Source organism: Cheilinus undulatus, linkage group 8, assembly GCF_018320785.1.
Source record: "Cheilinus undulatus linkage group 8, ASM1832078v1, whole genome shotgun sequence".
Classification (NCBI taxonomy): Eukaryota; Metazoa; Chordata; class Actinopteri; order Labriformes; family Labridae; genus Cheilinus; species Cheilinus undulatus.
In genome coordinates, this window is record NC_054872.1 from 32,441,002 (window position 1) to 32,460,111 (window position 19,110).

The 19,110-nt window shown below is 38.2% G+C and overlaps 2 protein-coding genes and 3 non-coding genes across 7 annotated transcripts in view; all 5 read left to right on the forward strand.

The window, feature by feature from the left end:
- Positions 1-329: 329 nt before the first annotated feature.
- On the forward strand, positions 330-5,667 carry ing4 (inhibitor of growth family, member 4). 2 transcript variants are annotated; one of them, XM_041793449.1, is made up of 8 exons: positions 330-394; positions 850-921; positions 1,440-1,606; positions 2,161-2,275; positions 2,372-2,483; positions 2,612-2,756; positions 4,788-4,849; positions 4,952-5,667. In XM_041793449.1, the coding sequence occupies exons 1-8, from the start codon at positions 358-360 to the stop codon at positions 4,989-4,991; spliced, it is 750 nt and encodes a 249-aa protein (XP_041649383.1). In that variant the 5' UTR covers positions 330-357; the 3' UTR covers positions 4,992-5,667. The 2 variants fall into 2 exon arrangements, with proteins under 2 accessions (XP_041649383.1, XP_041649384.1); XM_041793450.1 differs by having other exon boundaries at positions 2,161-2,260.
- Positions 5,668-5,799: 132 nt separating this feature from the next.
- ncapd2 (non-SMC condensin I complex, subunit D2) overlaps positions 5,800-19,110 on the forward strand; it is a 33,281-nt gene continuing 19,970 nt past the window's right edge. For both annotated transcript variants that reach the window (XM_041793447.1, XM_041793448.1), the window contains exons 1-16: positions 5,800-5,935; positions 6,372-6,491; positions 6,592-6,667; positions 6,748-6,806; positions 7,932-8,104; positions 8,615-8,760; positions 9,059-9,186; positions 9,294-9,417; positions 9,517-9,664; positions 11,248-11,445; positions 11,523-11,657; positions 11,737-11,824; positions 14,344-14,560; positions 14,683-14,801; positions 15,910-16,107; positions 16,211-16,385. In XM_041793447.1, coding sequence (XP_041649381.1) covers positions 6,374-6,491; positions 6,592-6,667; positions 6,748-6,806; positions 7,932-8,104; positions 8,615-8,760; positions 9,059-9,186; positions 9,294-9,417; positions 9,517-9,664; positions 11,248-11,445; positions 11,523-11,657; positions 11,737-11,824; positions 14,344-14,560; positions 14,683-14,801; positions 15,910-16,107; positions 16,211-16,385 — 2,102 coding nt within the window. In that variant the 5' untranslated portion in view covers positions 5,800-5,935; positions 6,372-6,373. The remainder of the gene's footprint in view (positions 5,936-6,371; positions 6,492-6,591; positions 6,668-6,747; positions 6,807-7,931; positions 8,105-8,614; positions 8,761-9,058; positions 9,187-9,293; positions 9,418-9,516; positions 9,665-11,247; positions 11,446-11,522; positions 11,658-11,736; positions 11,825-14,343; positions 14,561-14,682; positions 14,802-15,909; positions 16,108-16,210; positions 16,386-19,110) is intronic.
- On the forward strand, positions 8,178-8,510 carry LOC121514343. The gene has a single exon (XR_005992285.1). It is a non-coding gene; the product is annotated as a small nucleolar RNA U85 (small nucleolar RNA).
- LOC121514344 lies at positions 10,775-11,075 on the forward strand. The gene has a single exon (XR_005992286.1). It is a non-coding gene; the product is annotated as a small nucleolar RNA U85 (small nucleolar RNA).
- On the forward strand, positions 11,900-12,212 carry LOC121514345. The gene has a single exon (XR_005992287.1). It is a non-coding gene; the product is annotated as a small nucleolar RNA U85 (small nucleolar RNA).

Below are 19,110 nucleotides of genomic sequence, written 5' to 3' on the forward strand. Positions count from 1 at the left end.
ACATTTAGAACTAGATAGAAAGATATTTTATGTCAGGCATAAAATATAACGCTACTTAGATATTGAGAGGACGGGATAGGCAAAGAAATGAATGAAGAAATGTCCATCAGGGGCGCCAACTTGACCTAGGCTCAAAGTTCCTCACAATAGCTTTAAACGTCTGTTTTTTTATGTCAGTACATGTAAGGCCGGAATAAGGCAAACAAAGACATTAACCAAGTTTTTACACGACAAGGACGATTTGGTTTGGAAAATAGCTAGCTTTGGGAAGTTTCTTCAGATGTTGTTAAGAGTGTGGCAACAACCAATCATATCGCTCCATTTTGGGCCGGAAGCTGTGTTGTTTACATTTCTAAGATGGCGGCGGGGATGTATTTGGAGCATTATTTGGACAGTAAGCTCTTTTAATGCGTTTTTCCATGTTGGATAATAACAGACCATCTGCCACTTGTTCGTCATGTAGTATTTTTTGTAATCCAGCGTCTGGAGTTTCCGCGCGCTGAAGAGAATATTTTAACCGTTCACCAACGGTCTGTGGGTTTGGGATCAGTCTAATTGCTGGAAAATCAGATCGCATCGTTGTGAGAAAGGATGCTGTTTTAGATTGAACACCACTCATATGCCACTGGTCCCGAGGAATAATATTTTCAGACCATTTCGTAGTGGAAAAGTCATCCTGGCTGTATGTTTGCTGTTTTAGATTAGAGAGACAGGGCTCTGCTGTGTTTATTCGTAGCATCATTCAGCGCATATGATGAGGCTAGCCAGACATAATGGTTTCATTATCATGTCATGTTGGTTTCTTCAAAGAGTGTATTAAGTGTTTTCGTCTCCCATCGATCTTTACAGGTATCGAAAATCTGCCATTCGAGTTGCAGAGAAACTTCAATTTAATGCGGGATTTAGATCAACGCACAGAGGGTACGTTTGCAGTGGTGTGGATTGCAGCACATAATTCTCATTTCTTTGTTATATAGTACGATTAACAATTTTCTCACTTTTTCCTTTATTCTGCGATGCACATGTACTGTTTGTTTATTTTGATTTATTTAACCAGGAAAACCTTATTTAAATCAAAAAATCTAATTTAGAAAAGTGTCCTGGCCAAGACAGGCGCCAGCACAATTAAATGAGTGAAACATTTAACATACAAACACAGATCAACCAATCCTGAGTCACAGAACAGGATGTCATTAATCAAAACATAAACAACCTGATGCATCTTCCTCCAAGACTTTCAATGTACTTTTTTAAAAATTTAAAGAGTCCTTAGCATGTACTTTGTTAATCATTGTTAAAAAATAAATGTAAATGTTGTAAAGAAAGGAAAAGAAAATCTCATGAAGTTATTGTAAATACAGTTTCTTTCTGTTTGTTTGCTTGTAACAGTACACAATGAAGCTGGATCATATTGACAATGCTCCTTTCTTCTATTGCAGATCTAAAAGGACAAATAGATTCTCTGGCCAAAGAGTACACAACAAATGCTCGAACGCTGTCCTCGGAGCAAAAACTGTCAATTCTGAGGCAGATCCAGCAGTCTTACAGTAAATGCAAAGAGTTTGGAGATGATAAGGTTCAACTGGCCATGCAGACCTATGAGATGGTTGGTATCATAGAAAATAACATGGTTTAAAAATATCTGTAAGTGGTGTTTGTTGAAAATGTATAGATTTGGTGCATTCACAAAGTCAGTAATATTCTAGGAACAAAATTCATTGTTATTTATTCACTATTTATTGAACTTTGAATGTTTATTTTGTTTTGTCACTCTTGATCTTGTTTTTACTGATGGCTCATTTCTGTCTTGTTTTACCTATTGTATTTTAAGTTACTGGAGGTATATTGTTATTTTATCCTGCTTTTACTTACATTTTTACTGATCCAAGCCAGTTATTCTTTAATCTTACTTTTATATTTTCTTTATTAATCTTGTTTTTTTCTGTAATGTTTTTATTGAGGGTTGTCCCCTATTTAGCTTTGAGCACTCTGGTCACTTTATCACATTTTGTCCTGTCCTCTGATGTTTATTGTGTGTGAAAATAGGCTGACTCACTCACTGTAAACCAAATCTACCCAAAATAAACTTACCTTACCTTAGTATGCAGAATGTACATAAAAAATCATCCTGATCAGTCTCCAAAATGTCTAATTTTGCAGGTTGACAAACACATTCGACGTCTTGATACAGATTTGGCTCGGTTTGAGGCTGACCTGAAGGAAAAGCAGATTGAGAGCACAGATTATGACTCTGCCTCCAGTAAGGGGAAAAAAGGTGCATTCTTATTATGTCTTTGCTGAATATCTAAATCAGTAAAGGCAACTAAAACCCAAATTTCAGTGGAACATTAAAGCTGTTGGGTTATTGCAGGCGACTCCAGACAGAAGGAAAAGAAGACTGCTAAAACGAGGTCTAAAGTGAAGAGTTCAGATGAAGATGGCAGTCCCAAGAGTGCGCAGAAGAAAGTCAAACTCCTTCAGCCGTATGTTGTGCATACTTGCCTGTGGTGGCATTGTGTTCACTTTTAATACTAAATGTGATTAACGTTTGTATAATCTGTAATCAAAGTCATTTATATTCTCATTTGTAATATTTTTTTGTTATCATCAGAGGAGAATTCAACAGCCCTTCTTCCAACTTTGGGAATGTGCACCCGTCTGATGTGCTGGACATGCCAGTGGACCCCAATGAACCTACATACTGTCTGTGCCATCAGGTCTCTTATGGCGAGATGATTGGCTGTGACAACACTGATGTGAGTGTTTTTAAAATACAGACTCACATGGGGGTCTCACAGAGACGTCTCTGGGGTTGTAACTTACTCAAATCTTTTCATACTCTACATCTTCAAATAAGATGTTGTGGTGAAAGTTTAAACTGTTTAGCAAAGGCTGCTATTGTTTTATCTTTTATTTTTTGCCATCTAGCACATAAATGATAAACAAAAAGACAAAACAGAAACATTTTTCATTAAAAATCAAAGGGTCATTTGTGCACATGGCCTAATTATTAGTATTGTTTGCATAAAGTCATTTTAGATTTGACCCAAATAATAATAGTATGTACAGATGAGGACACATTTTTTAGCCCCTTATGAAAAATTTATATTTTAATTTTTTCCCAAGTGCTGTTTAAACGGACCAAAGAAATTTTAGTACACTTTTTCCAAACATCCTAGTTTTAGTACTTGCATCATTTTACTTTACAGACAGAAACAAAACTATTTCACACAAAAAACTACGTGTCAAAATTATCAGCCCCCTTTTAGAACTCACAGCTCAGACCACTTGCGTACAATGACGTGCTTTAACTTTGTGGTGTATTCCAAGCCTGTAAAACAAGTTAAAATTAAGGGTTAACTTCCAATTTATACATAGTATAAAAAAATCAGTAAGGCTTTGAGCTGTCACTGGAGAAGGCATCATGGAAAAAAACAAAAGACACCAGTTTTGACTAGAGAGAAAGAATCATGAATTGTTTTCAAGTGTCAAAAACTGGAGTGAAAAGTATCGTCAGGAAATTCAAAGAGAGTCACACAGTACAGAACAAGCCTTGCAGAGGTAGGAAGAAAAAGATTTTAAAGACTCTGGGAAGAAAACTCGTGAGACATATGTCTAAAGACCCCAGAACAACTGCCAAGACACTAGTGAATGACTTTAAGAAGTTGGGAAATGTAGTCTTAAAGAAAACAGTCACTAGGGCCCTGCACAATAGACTGCAAGGTTGCAGATCAAGAAAAAACTCCACCTTTTTCAAAGAGGCACCTTTAAGCCGGACTGAAGTATGCTGAGGACAGCCTTGAGAAAGATTCTGCATACTTGAATCATTTCCTTTGGTCAGATTAGATCAAATTAGAGCTCTTTGGCCACAGAGACGTTTACTTTGGAGATAGAAGGGAGGGCGTATAACCCAAAAAACATGGTGAAACACAGCGATGAGAGTATTATGCTGTGAGGATGACTCTGGAACTGGAAATCTTGTGAAGGTGGAAGGAACCATGAAGGGAGAATGATATGTGAATATTTTGAAAGAGAACTTCTCGCTGTCAGCAGCAAAACTGGGTCTGCGTTGTTGCTTTGTCTTCCAACACAACAACGACCCAAAAGGCTCCTGGTGAAGAACTACCTCCAAAACACCAAAGTAAAACTTATTGACCGGCCTGCACAAACCCCGACTTGAATCCCAGAGCAAGGTCCATTGCAGAAGACAATCAAATCTGGAGGTATTTCAGAAATTGGCCAAAGAAGATTGGTCTGGATTCCTCTGAGAGATGTGTCTAAGACTTGTTGAAAACCACAACAAACCACTGCAGGCTGTTATCTAGCAAAGAGAGTACACGACTGACTATTGGCATCAGGGGACTCATAATTTTTACCCTGGTGGTTTATGGTTTCTCTGATATAATTTTGTTTCTGTGGGAAGGTAAAATAATGTAAGCATCCAAAATAAAACTAGGAAGCTTGGAAAAGCTGTGTTAAAAATTCTTTGCCCTGTTTAAAAGCACTTGGGAAAAACTGAACTCATGGGGGGGCTAATAATTGTGTCCACATCCGTATGTGTATTTAAGTCACGTGAGCATTTAACAGAACTGTTTCCTATTGTTAAAATGTTATTGTTCATACATGATATTAAAAATCTTGAATAAGAACGGAGTCAAAGAGATGTTTTATACAATTATGATTAATAATAAGATAAAATAGGAGTATCTTGTGCTTTAGCCCCACCACATGGGGTAGGTCTTTGCTCACAGAAAAGGACCACATGTTTTCTTTTGTCTCTACTCCAGTGCTCCATTGAGTGGTTCCATTTTGCCTGTGTGGGCCTGACAACCAAACCAAGAGGCAAATGGTAAGAAAGACAGTAACAAATATAGAGTTGGTTGTACTATCTTAACTATGAATTGTTCCTGTTTTGAGATGTGTTCATGTTTTCATTGCCTCTGCCATGAAGGTATTGTCCACGGTGCTCTCAAGACAGAAAGAGAAAATAAAACCACCTGGTTGACCTGGAAGAAGATGTGGACTCTGCTCAGATGGAGAAGGAGAATAATATCTCTTCATTAGTTACTAGAATTTTGTTCTCATCCTCCTTAACATTTGGTGCTTTTTTTTCTTTTGGTTTACATAATTTGCCTTGGTTTGATGCAGCGTGAGTGTGTGAAGGAGCAAAGAGGTTACAAATGTATTTAAACATTGATTTTGACTCTTTTTTTTTTTTACTGTTAACAATATTTTAGTTCTCTTTGGTGCTCTTGTGACATTTTTTATAACTGCAAAGTAAACACTACAAATGCCCTAAATGGTTAAACGGTTCAAAGGTGACATGACACAACATACAGATACACAACTAAAATATGGCCATGGAAGACTTTTTGCTTTGTTGTATTGTAGGGCTTTTTATTTTATTTTGTGAGTCTCTGAACACTAGTTAAATGATTTAAGTACAACATGAGGGCAAAAAATAAATGAAAATGCTGCATACTGACAGTATTAGTCAACTGTGGTAGTGAGTTTAATACCATTTCATTTTAACATTTGATTGAGTGCTATGTAGAAAGATATCCAGTGAAAAGTATTGTCATATCTGTAGCTGAAACATTGGTACGGGGGAGAAGGGGTGCTTGTGTTGTCAATCATTTGAATACAGCTACTACCTCAAAAATCTTGCATTTGTGGTCCTTTGTCTCTTGATTGTGTTAATTTCATCAGAGGGCGATTTCTTGTTCTTATTTATCCACTAGGCGGTAGCATTGCGCGAAACTTCCTTGTCAAGACGTCGCAAGTGGATGACGTCAGAGATTCAAGACTTTGGCGCGATATCCGGACGAATTTGAAAAGCTGCGGGTTCAAATTGCTTACAGACGATAGACGAAGAACACCGCACTTCTGTTTGTGTGGGTGTTTATAGTGGCTAACGCAACTGCGGGTACTTCAGGTGAGTATTGTGCTTATTTATGGGCCAAACAAACTTAGTGTCGAATTTTAGCCGTACCGTCTCTGTTTAAAGTTTAAGGCCGAGACGTTGGTAGCGTTGTTGAGCTAGTCAAGCTAGCTTGCCTGCTAACTGTACAAGCAGTGACTGTTATAACAACAACGCTATGCTTTTTGAAAGAAAGACTTGAGAAATATCAGCTACTGTGAGTTGTCTGTTCACCTTAGTTAGATGTTGTAATTGTAACCGCCAAAGCTAAGTTTTAAGAATGAACTTAAGTAACTTATTTTGGAACAGTTGGGATTTTGACACTACTTTGCTTCATGGACACAGTTGGGCGATACCGTGTAGCTTTATCTGACCATAACAGCACAGCAGTTCAGGCAAATTGTCAAATACTTTAAGTATTTTCTTAGTTTCTTTGTTTGTACCGTTGAAGGGATGTCGTGGGACTTTATCGTGCCTGTGTGTGTGGGGGACCTGGTAAAGACCGGGGGGATAAACCAGTACGTCGTTCAAGATGTTGTGTCACCAAAACAGTTGCCAGCCTCTCTCAGCAGTAAGTCGTGGATTTTATAAGTTCTGATGCATTTCTTTGCCTAATATCGTCCTTTTTGTTTGTCTGTTTTTTTTTAACTAAAGTTGTCTCTTTAACACAGAATTTAAGGCAGCATTGCGAAGCCAGGGTCCACTGTGTATACTGGAGCATTTTGACACAGGCTACAGCGTCCTACAGTTAGTGTTTATCATTTTGTATGGTTTTCTTTCTATAACGGTTCAGAACTGAGGTTTACAACTTGTCTTTACTTTTCAAGGCACTGCAACTCAGTTGACTCAGCTGTGAAAGAAGATGCCCTGGAATTACTGATACAAGGTGAGCTATTTGTTAAGTTCAAGTCAGGCTATATTACAATTTCAAGGTCGAGATATAAAACAACACATAAAAGAACAGCACTAGATATACATGTTTTCATCAAGGCACAACAAAAGTTCAGAAATTGCATAAGCTTTATAAAAAAAACTATAAAAGAGTTTACACTAAAGAGGCATCTGTGCCAATGTCTCCATACCAATGACATGTATCTAACAGTACTGTGTGTGATGTCAGTCAGAGCCTAAACAATTTAATTCCCCGAGTAATCAAGTTGGCAGATAAATTTAGATACAAGTATTCATAATGCAGCACCCATTTATTTTAATTTTTACGAAATTCTACCTGTCCGCTATCATTAGTAAATATGATGCACAATAAACTCATACTTATCAGTTCAGTCTGGATTAACTGCATTTTTCACTTTCACTACAGACTCCTTGAGAGTGTGAATTTCCTGCCTGAGAAAACATAAGACCTGTTTTCTCCATTTGTTTTTCACCAATGACGACACAGCATATTAGACTCAAACTTAGTGACAGACGATAGTCCTAGAAATATGTAGCTAGAATATTTTGATTGCCCAAAGGTGCTAGGGACTGATGTCACTTCTAATGCTTAAACAATGCTTACATTTTGAAAAAAAATACCAATACAATAATGTTACTTGGACCAAAATGTTACTGACCATGCATCCAGTATTACAGGATTTCAAATGCTTGGACAGATCATCAAATTAAAAAGAATTGGGGCAGAATTCCTCCCCACAATTACTGACTCCAAACGGGGCTAATATACTATGACATCAATTTATCAGTACTGTCTGGTGGACATACCAGTAAGCCAGAAGTCTAACCATATATTTGGGTACACCTTTTTCAGCCATTTAAAAAAAAATGACTAGAACTAACAAAACAGCATTGAGTCAGGTGATAATCCATGGATCGTGAGCTGGTAAAGCAGGTTTAGAGAGGAGCTAATCTTGGACTGGTATAAAATGATTTTAAACATAAGCATTAATTTTGTGTAAACCACTTACTTTATTTGCTGTTTTCCATGTTCCAATTGTTGAAATTACAACCTCTGAATGCTGTTTTAGTGACTTTTGTACTTATTTTCTCCTTTCAGTGGTTAGCGGCCTGGCTGCTACCCTTCCAGCACTTTTTGTCTCCTCTGTCTCGGCTGCAGAACGCAAAGAAAACCTAAATGCTGTTAAAATGAGTGTCTACCTGCTCTGCAAGCTGACAGAGACCCTTGAGAGTGAATCCTACAGACAGAGTATTATCAAAGCACCTGGGAAGGTATGCTCAAAAACTAATGAGATTTACTTATATTTTGAAGTCTATGAATGTTAGACATTCAGTCATATTCCATGCCCACTGATGAGATTATGGCAAGTATTATGATCTAGTTGGACCAAGAGATTGTGGCCTCTAGCCTGCTGATTGATGGGTAATCTTGGTAGTGTAATGGAGTTTTCTTGCATTGCTGTAAGGGCCCATCAACATTTCATTTGACGCCTCTGAACTTGGACCCCTGCCCCCCCAAGAGCATTGGGATGGGACAGGAAGGAGGGGTCAAACATTATGCAAATGCTTGTTCTTGTATGTCTGTTGTATGAATGTATATGTATCAGCTTGCAAGGATCCACAGTCTATATGTACTTGGTTTGACTGTAGTGAAGTACTCTTTGGTAATCTGAGGGCATACATTTACTTTATTTGGTGTTAGTTCACACTTTCATTGGATTGATCACTGAAGAAAAACTGTTAAAGTTTAGGTTTTTTAAAGTTTCATGTTTTTTTGCACAGGGTGGTAAAAAAGGCAAAGGGGGAGGAGATGGAATGCAGCAATGGGATTCTGATAGAGAGATGGTGCTGCAGGCCCTTGTTCAGCTCCTCCAGCTGGATATTCGTTCTCTCTGGAACCTATCTCTGGTGGAGGAAGAATTCGTCAGGTACTCTATGAATGGGGGGGCTCTGGAGAAAAAGCTGGGGCATGAGCTGTCTAAATTCAGTTAGCTGGTGTTATTTCCTACTACTCTCAACTCCGGATCTCTACCCAGTATTAAGTACATCAATGCCTATATTTAAGTTTCTTTGAAAACAGTCTGTTCCTTTCCCTTAATACTATTTGTCACACCAAAACTTATAGGAATGAAAGATCTGGAATTGAATTTAATCAAGGCCCCAAGATGTATTTAATGTACACAAAAATAACTCAATTCAGTGATTTTTTAAAAAAAAATTTCTTAGTTGTGTCACTTGCTGCTGCTACAAACTTCTTGAGAACCCAACCATCAGCCATGTCAAGAGCAAACCCACCAGAGACGGTATAATCCACCTTCTGGGAGTGCTGATCAAGAAATACAATCATCTCCTGGGTAAGTCTTACATTTTGAGCTTGTTAGCAAGGTTCATTACTGATTGGTCATTTAAATCATAACAGAAAGTGATATGTAATGATTTGATCTTGTTTTAACTCATACAGGTGCCAGTGTAAAGGTCATCCAGTTGCTGCAACACTTTGAACAGTTGCCATCTGTGTTCGCTCAGGCTGTGTCTGTGTGGTGCACAGAATATGGAGTCAGGGCTGTCATAGGAGAAGTAATAAGGTCAGTACTTTTTATTTGTGTGCATGTTCAACTTTTTCAAGGTTCTGTTTCTTTGGCCATAAACAAAAGCATCAACCGTGGTTGTTCTCGTTTCTTCAGGGAGATCGGCCTGAAATCAAGTGAGGAGCTTGCTAGAGAGGGATCAGGGGTTAAAGCTTTTGCATCTTTCCTTTCGGAGCTCGGCACTCTGGTGCCAGAGTTGATGATCCCCAACATAAGTGTGCTCATCACACACCTGGAAGGAGAGGTACTGCATACTTTTAACATTTTCTTCCATCTTCCATTAAATAGTAAATAAAAGAGCTACTTAATAACAATTTTTAGTTAATCATCGAAAACACAGTTGGTAGAGCAAGCATCCATATAAAGAGGCTTCAGTCCTCCATGCACTGGTCCTATGATTCCCAATCCCTGTGCTGTCTGAAGCATGTCTGCCATGCCCTTTGCCAATATTTACTCTTTCTCCTGCTGTACTATCCAATAAAAGCCAAACAAAAATTTATGATATTTATGATACTGGCTTAAAAAGGATTTTATGGCACTTCTTTATGGCAGATATTTAAAAGGATGCCAACACTTATAAACAATATATCTGCTGTAAATATTGGCCATAGATATGTAAGAATATGCCCATAGGATTTAAAGCAGGACAAACTTACCTCTTTTTCTTTGTTCATCCTGATTCCTTAGATTTGAGTGTTTTCTAAGGATTAAAGCTTGTTTCTTTTTCATCCTTAAAGTTCAAATTGTATTTACAGGACTGAAGTTTTCGGTCTGATCAATTTAACTGTCACATATTATGCAAAATACACTTTTCAGGCTTTTCTAGCAAAAATATGTGCCCCCCCCCCCCCCTAATTTTATTTTATTAAAAAAAATAAAAATGCATGCTGAAGCAAGCTGTTCTCAGATTTTCCCCTCATGTCATGTGGGGAGTTAGCACTGCCACCAGGTCCTCCTTTCAGCTGCCAGCTGAGAGCAGGATCAGTAAATCAGATCAGATTTGTTTAAATTCCAACCAAGTAGCCCTAAACATACATTCTTTTGCCTAAAAAACACTGTATGAATAATTTAATTTTAGATTATTCCCCCCTGAGAAACTTGTCTTACAGGGGTAGAATATGTGAGCTTTAAAATAATTTGTAAATGTCGGTGTATTAGACAGCTGCAAAAATCCAATCTTGGAAATCCTGGCAAGAAACACCATTATTGTTAAAAATATGTTAAAACTATGAAAATGTGTAACTTTCTGATGCAGGGAACTAGAAGAAAAAAGCAAAACCTCTGGTTCTTCAGAGAAATGTCCCTTCCACACACATATACAGACTTAATTTATTTATTTATTCGTGTTTGTTTTGCCCAGTGATGAGACCAAGGCGAATATGAGCTTACTGACTGAAAGTTGGGTCCTTCTTACCTTGATTGGCAGGTAATCTTGGCAGCGCAGGGGAGGATTCCTGCTCTGCTGTAAGGGTCTGCCTACAGTGACTTAGCCTGACCCTCATTACTTCTCTGAAGTCTCAGTGGAGTACTGTGGGTAGAAGCTGACAGTGTGTGTTGTGAGTGTGTGTACATGTGTGTGTGAAAGGAAAGGAGTTCACCCAGCTCTCTTTAACGTTCAGTTAGCAGTGAGTTGCCTCTTTGGTAATCTGAGGGCATCGATCGTAAAATCGTAATCTAATTTTTGTTTTATACTCATGGACCTCTTAAATATGCTTAAGTAGCTCAGCTGCACATGTGCAGGTTTAACCATTTTTATAAGGTTTTCCAATGAATACCAGAAGGCATTCAATATAATGCAATCGTTTTTATCCCCCACTTGTTTTCCAGAGCCACACAATGCGTGTTGCTGTGTGTGAGGTGCTGGGGGAGATCCTCGTGCGGGTGCTATGCGGTGACGGGCTTGATGAATCTGGTAAAGCTGATCGTGACCGCTTTTTTGACACACTACAGGAGCATCTGCATGATACACATTCCCATGTCAGGGCACGTGTGTTACAGGTCTACACACGCATCGTCAACAGCAAAGTATGTTATCACCAAACTCAATGTATGAGTAAGCCGGTGTTTTAATTTGTTCATAATAAGACTCTTGATGTGTTTAGGCACTGCCTCTGTGTAGATACAGCGAGGTGATGGAGCTCGCTGTGGGACGATTGATGGACAAATCCATAAACGCAGTCAAGAGCGCCATCCAGCTGTTGGCAGCATTTATTGCACACAACCCCTATAGCTGCAAGGTAATTGAAAGGATAATAGTTTAAAGTAAAAAGTCAAACAGTTTGTACGACCTCACTAGAATGTTTTTTCTCTTTCTAGCTGAGCAGTGCAGATCTGAAGAAGCCGCTGGAGAAAGAGACTGCTAAACTCAGAGAGATGAAGGAGAAGCAAGAAGGAAAAGCACCAGGTGAAAAAAAGAGGTCAAATTATGAACGAAATAAAATAAAAAATTGTGATTTTATTAAAGGTTCAGTCATGTTGTGCCCAGTGATGACACCAAGGCGAATACGAGCTCACTGATTGAGTGTTGGGTTCTTCTTACCTTGACTGGCAGGTAATCTTGGCAGAACAGGAAAGCATTTCTGCTCTGCTGTAAGGGCCTACCTACAGTGAATTAGCACGACCCTCATTATGCTTCTAAAGTTTTTGGGGAGTACTGGTGGGACGGGGCTAACAGTGTGATTGCATGTGTGGTTGTGCGTGGATGTGTGCGCGTGTGTAAGAGGTAAGGAGTTCACCCAGCTCTCTTTGCTGTTCAGTCAGTTATGAGTTGCTTCTTTGGTAATCTGAGGGCAGAGTTTCACATATGGAGTGTGTCTGCTCAAAATTCTGTTTTAAAAAAAGTTTATGATTACAGCAGTGACAACATTGTGTCTAATTAATAAGAGGGGCACATCACATGCATGCTACTTCTGTCATGTCAACTTGCCACTAATATACACCAGCAGGGGGAACATAAGATCAAATTACTTCACCACTGTGCATCAAACTAAACCATAATGTGGTACCTTCAACTGTTTGCTTGGAAAGGGAAAAAATAAATCCAGCTCCTGGTGGGACCATATTCAGGTTCTTAGCAATGGCTTAAGCTGCTTCAGGATAATCTCTTCCCCTTATGCTCACATCAGCCATGACTAGTGCTCCCAAACTTTGTATCAAGTCCCATTAGTTAAGAATATTGATCCAATGTCGAAATCAGCGGAATAACAATTGATGAAATGACTGATGGTTATGATTCCATTTCAAGGTCAGCTCAGTAAAACTATTAGGCTTGTGTTGTTTAAGGTCATGATGTGGTCAAATGCAACACAGAAACTGAAATAGACCTAAATACATTTGTGAGGACGGAAGTTTTTTATTTCAGTAATATATATTCAATTTTACAGAGGGAATCATGACTTTAAACTTCTCAACTTTAGTTTTTGTGCTTTTAAATTCATATGTCTATCTAGCAGGAGCAGATAATTTATTCCCTGTTTACTTTTTTGTTTGTTTGTTGCTGTTTGGTTTGTGATTTGAAAATGCTCATTAACATAAGGGCAAATGCAGTAATTCACAATTACATGTAGGTTCTACATTTCCTAGTGGATTATATCTCATGTGTCTGTTGCCACAGAGTCTGAAAAACAAAGATCTTTGTAAATTTTGAAATTCCTTTTTTGTATTTTTTAACCACAGGTTTTTTGGGGTTAGTTTTAAAAGAGTTATACTATGGTTTTAGGTCTAATGGGTAAAAAAAGAATTGGCATGGTCGATTGGTAGACACTCAGCCCCTGCAGATCATTCAACCAAGGCTTATGATTTTTGGTCAGCATATGGATCATCATCAGACCTGCAAATAAGACCCTTAGAGCCGCACTGATGCAGTAATTCATGCAAAAGGAGGCCCAACCGAGTTTATTTTTAATTAATCTTTGTAATATTTAAATTTTTGAGACACTGAATTTGGGGTTTTCTTATCTGTAAGTCATAATCATCAACATTTCAAGAAATAAAGGCTTGAAATATTTCTCTCTGTAACAAGTCTATACAATAAATGGGTTTCACTTTCAGAAAAGAGTGACAAAAATATTGAACTTTTCATGATATTCAAATTTCTTGAGATGCAACTGTATAGTTGTCTTCTACAGTTTTTGGCAAGGCGACAGTTTCACCATAGCACACCCACATGAAAACTCTCATCAAAGTGCCCCCTCTGGCAACAGAAAGTGACACAACTGGGAAATTTCTTTATTCCTCTTACTGTGCTGAACCTGTCAACCTCAGATTTTTAAGACTGTCATCAGTAATTGTCCAAAACACTGGAATTTTTGATTAGAGGACACCTCACTGGCAATGGCAAGCATTTCCATAACTCGCCAATTTCCCAGGAAGTTGATGTAATGCTTGTATGAAACACTGAATTGGCTTCTAATTCGAATTGTAGCGTCCCCTCTTCACATTTACATTTTGATTTCATGATTTTGCTGTTGCAACATCTACTTTAAGAAGCCAGTAGCACCTATAACAAATCATCCGATCTTTGAATTTTACATGATAAATATCAGTTCTGCCCTGATTACATCTATTTAGTAGAGTCTCTCTTTGTCATACTGCCACCTAGAGTTGACAGACAGTAGTACCTCATACACAAAGTGCAACATGCTCATTAATTTGAATTTAATAACAGTCCTGGGAGGATCTACATTGTCTCTCTGCTGTGTTGCAGCACACTGCAGGGCCCTTCAGTGCTGCTTGTAGCCCTAGTTTTTCACACTTTTTTCCATCAAAGGTTCTTCCATTTACATATCCCAATTATAGTATCATCTGTAATAATGTGTTGTTAATTATGTTACAATTTCTCTGTTCTTTGAATTCTTCTTTCTGGCTAAAACTTGACACGCCCTAATATTTGAATTTTCCCCTGTACCCTGTCCTTTCTGGCAGTGGCAGTCATTAAAGCATCGGAGCTGTGGGCTGCCATGGAGCCTGAACTGCTTGTCACTGTTGGGAGAGAGCTGGAGCCCACAAGCGAGACAGAGAAGGAGCAGCAGGAGGAGGAGGAGAACGAGGACAACAAAGATGCAGAGGAAGACAAGGAGGCAGAGGACGAAAGAGCAACTGCAGTGAAGATAGCTCAGTTCCTTCGTGTCAACAAGTACAGGTGATGCTTATAAACAGGGTTGGTTTTGGACACAAGTTGCCACGAGAGCCACTCATATTAAGGATTTCTGTTACCTGCACTGTCAATTAGCCAACAAGATATGTTTTATTCCCCCTCTACAGGAATGCTATTCGTCTTTGTATAAGAGCCCACAGCTGCTTCCCTGAGTCTGAGATGTTTGCCTTGCTGTCCACTCTAAACCCAGAGACTTTAATGCATACGCTGGCCTTGATTTTTAAAGGTAAAACCTGCATTCATTTCACCTAACGCACTTCTATCCAGACATACTCTTCAAAAGTGCTCTTGGCTTTAAGTCTTAATGAAAGCATGATTGGACACACTTGAGAGCCTGTGTAAGATTTCCTCTTGATTAGTATAAATGTATTTCATAATATATTTCACTGTCAATTCATTAGAACAGATTTTTCTGGAAAAAATGACCTTTACAAGACTGCTAGCAGGAATATATATAAGCGCATGCAACACTCATATTTTATAACACTGGTTGGCTAAGTGTGACACATCCTCCACCAACACTATGCTGAAACTTGTTTGATATACACATATTGAATTGCTCCACAGATTTAATATCATTATATAAAAAGAAATCGTGAACATGTTTCACATCATTTATTTACAAATGGATAGTTAACATCCCTCTGGAAATATGACTCATTTGGAATTGAGCATATCGGGCAGACACAATCAAATATTAGTGGTCACAGTGATTACTTTATTCACAATAAAGTTAGAACACCCATAATCAATACAATTCAAATACAAAATTACACTTTGTTTGTAAATTATAGACTTACAGAAAATCATTAATCAAAAACAGATCAAAACATTTATGTTGCAACCTTCAAAAACTACTGTTAAAATGTGCTTCACAAATAGACAAATGTTATAGAACTAAAGAATACAAATTCACAGTCAACCAATTTAAAGAAAGAAATACTTAAACAGTAGTGAAAGGTGTTTCTGCTTCTGTGTTTCTGCAGTCTTTAATGGGGTGTGATGTGTTTGTTCAGTGGTGTGCTGGCTAGAAGAAAAACGTTAAATTCGTGACATACATATATTTTTTCTATGAATTAAAGATTCACTTGGCTATGTAAATGGGTGGTGTGCAAGGGCAATCAGTCAGTATGATTTTAACACTTCTTAGGCTCCCCCACATGCACTAAAAGCCTTACAGCAAAGAGAACAGATTTAACTTAATTACTGTACAGCTGCTGCAGGGAGGCTTGAGTGATACAGCAGCAACGGAAAATGGTTAATTGGTTTTATTCCTGTGCAATTGCTTTGTAATCCCTATTTATTTTATATAACTCAGACACTGTTTTCTCCAGGCTCTGATGATGACACTGCCGAGCTCAGCCAGAACCTGCCACCAACACCACAGAAAGAGGGAGAGGAGGGGGAGGATAAGGAGCTGAAGAAGCAGGAGATGTTGGTGCAGTACCTGAAAGACACGGAAACATTTGCTTTACAAGTGGAGAGGGCAATCTCAGTGATCAACTCTATGCTCTACTGGAAAACCACTTCAGGTACAAAGATATGTGCACATCTGTTCAAATTAAATAAAATGCAATCAAATTAATTAGTTGAGAAAAACATAACACATTTGACAGTGAAAGTCTTTTGTTTTAGTTGTCCAGGAAGCTGTGCAGTTCTGTGTCACTGTGTGCGAGTTCAGCGTTGCCAACTCTGTCAGTGGAGTGAGGAAAATGTTGCCGCTGGTCTGGTCAACTGATGCTGCAATTAAAGATGCTGTGGTTCAGGCGTACAGACGCCTGTATCTGAACCCTCAGGGAGACACTATAAGGTCTGTAAAACTTGTTTACACTGAAGACGAGATAGACTATAGTCACGTTTTGTCTACTATGATGGTGACTATGTCAGCTTAGGTGATCACAGAGCCATGACTAACTATAAAAACTGTTTTTACAGTACTGTTTTTCTTTGTCTATCCAAAATATGATGGATGATACACCAGCTTGGTGCTAATGCTAACCATAGTTACAATCGTGTTTCTGAAGTGCGTCTGCTATTTCTCTGCCACATTTCTTTTTTTTTGTCAGTTAGCTGTTGTTGTCCCTCTATCACATACTAGAACAATAAAGGCAGGGATGTCATTGCAGAAGCTTGGCAAACCTCCTATGTCTTCTAGTTCCATCTCCCAGCACCAACTTCATCATTCTTGTTTTGCTGTACCATTTGACTTGTTTACATTTGTGACTACTGCATGTGCAAAGAGCTCTGTGCTCTCATTGGTCAACGTCACCGATGTCAAGAAACAAATCATTGGGGGAAAAGATCAAACATGTTAGACTTTATGTCAGCAGGTTGTGAGGTGTTTCAAACACGTTCTTGATTTTCATTCTCTAAGCAGTGATTCTCAACCTTGGGGTCGGGACTCCATTTGGGGTTGTGAGACACTAAGATGGGGTCACCAGATGCCTTTAAAAACATTTTTTTTTTTTTTTTAATTACACTGTTGCCATTTTACACCAATTTTACCAAATTTTAATCACTTTTCATCACTTTATAACACACATTTTGCTAATTTTAGCCGATTTGCCACTTGAAACCCACTTGTGTCAATTTTATACCCTTTTCACCACTTTTTCAGCCTGTTTTTGTCACTTCTTAACTAATTCTTGCCATTTTCCGCCTATTGTTGCCTCATTATTGCCACTATTAACCACTTTACACCCCTTTTTGCCCATTTAACCACATTCATCCCAATTTTGCCAGTTTAATTCAATTTCTCATCTCAGTCCACCTAATTTCCCCCAGTTTTTTGCACTTAAAAGTCATTTCAGCCACTTTTTAATCCCTTTTACCACTTTTTGTGCCAGTTTTTGCCAATTTAATCCATTTTCGGTTATTTTTTGCCACTTTTAACCCATTGATGTTCTTAAAAAAATCCAATTTCAACACCTTTTTACCATTTTTTTGCCCTTATTAACTCTTTTAAGCATTTTTTTCACCCATTTTAAAATATGTTTTTACGGAAGTTCTTTTCATTTTAAGAAGGCTATTTACTACACATATGAACAGATAGAGATTTTTGTTTTTCCTTGATAAGAGTGGCCATTATTTAGGTCAAATATGAAATATGGTTTTCACAGCTTAACTTCACAATGGATCATGATTTCCCTGACCTCCATGGGACCCCAGTTTGGCTGGGTCCCAGAAACCTTCCCCTTTATCCCTCTTTATGGGCAACCTTGTCTGTACGTGACTTTTCTTTAATGTTCATGGTTGTTCAACCAGTGTCAGGTACAGTGGGGGTCCCTGGTCTCTGGCACCTTTATTCTGGGGGTCATGGGCTGAAAGGTTGAGAACCACTGCTCTAAAGTACTAGGACCATTAGTATTACCGGTGGACCGCTGATAATTTGTGAATTGTCCCCTGATTTCAATGTTTGGTGCGGTGCATTCACACAGGATAAGCAAAGTCTGTAACGTTTCAGACATTTCTAAAGGAAAAAAATAAGGGTACTGCATGGCTGCAGCGATGAAAATGCATGAATTTTCATTTCTAAAATTCATTTTAAAAAATGCAATGTTGTGCACATTGTGTTCTGCAGGTGATGTTTTTTGTATGTGTCCTATATAGTTAACATTTAGGCACATGTTGTCAGTTAGAAACTGTTTTTTCCCCCTCTATATATATTTTACAGTTGTTTAGATGTGTAGCCAGCTGTTCATGACTAATAAACTAGTGGTACATCTCCTAGTTATCCCATCACACATCAAGGTGTGTAAGTCACCTTTGTGTGACTGCAGCTGCTCAGACAGAGGAAGAGGAAGAAAATCAAGCATTCCTCCCATTATTATATGAGAAAAAGGCCTCTTGTGTCATATATGAACCTCTCGTGTTACTTTGAACAGTTTTATGCAGTTGATGCTATTCTGTGCTCTGTAAATTTGGGATCACCGTGCATCCACAACAACCCTCCTTGCAAAGATCAGCTGTTGCAGCCTAACCACTGAATGCTGAATGACACATTTCAAAACGTACATTGTGTTATGAAATGTACAGCTAATGATGTTTAGTATGAAAGTACTCGCCATGAAAAAATAATCACAAAAGTTATGTGTCACCTAAAAGTTGCTGCAAGCTGTGGACTTGGCAATTTTGCAATTTGGACAGTTTTGGTAAATCTTAAATTGTCTAATATTGAGTACCAAGTACTTATATTTTTATTATTATTATTATTATTAGTATTATTTGCTGCTGTGGTATCAAATGCAGGGGTCAATTTTGTTTATTTTGTGCTAGAACCATGTCCAAGTTTTAAAATCTTGTTTTGTGACCACCTGTACATAATAAAAACGCCTGATTTAGACTTTTTGATCAGCACAGGATAATGTCAAGAGATGTCCCTTTTTGGTCATTTTATAAACTGATACTTTGTTTCTCAAATCATACATTTATTTTATTATCTACCTCTGTGATCATGATGGCTTGTCTCCCCTTAGGATGACAGTAATTTTAAGGCTTTGTCTTGTTGTCTTAAGTAGCTGTCACGTTTCTTTAAT

Coding starts and splice junctions, on each gene's coding strand:
- ing4 (XM_041793449.1), top strand. CDS start 358: ATGGCGGCGGGGATGTATTTGGAGCATTATTTGGACA. Junction 1,607..2,160: donor CCATGCAGACCTATGAGATG/GTTGGTATCATA, acceptor CTAATTTTGCAG/GTTGACAAACACATTCGACG. Junction 4,850..4,951: donor ACCAAACCAAGAGGCAAATG/GTAAGAAAGACA, acceptor TCTGCCATGAAG/GTATTGTCCACGGTGCTCTC.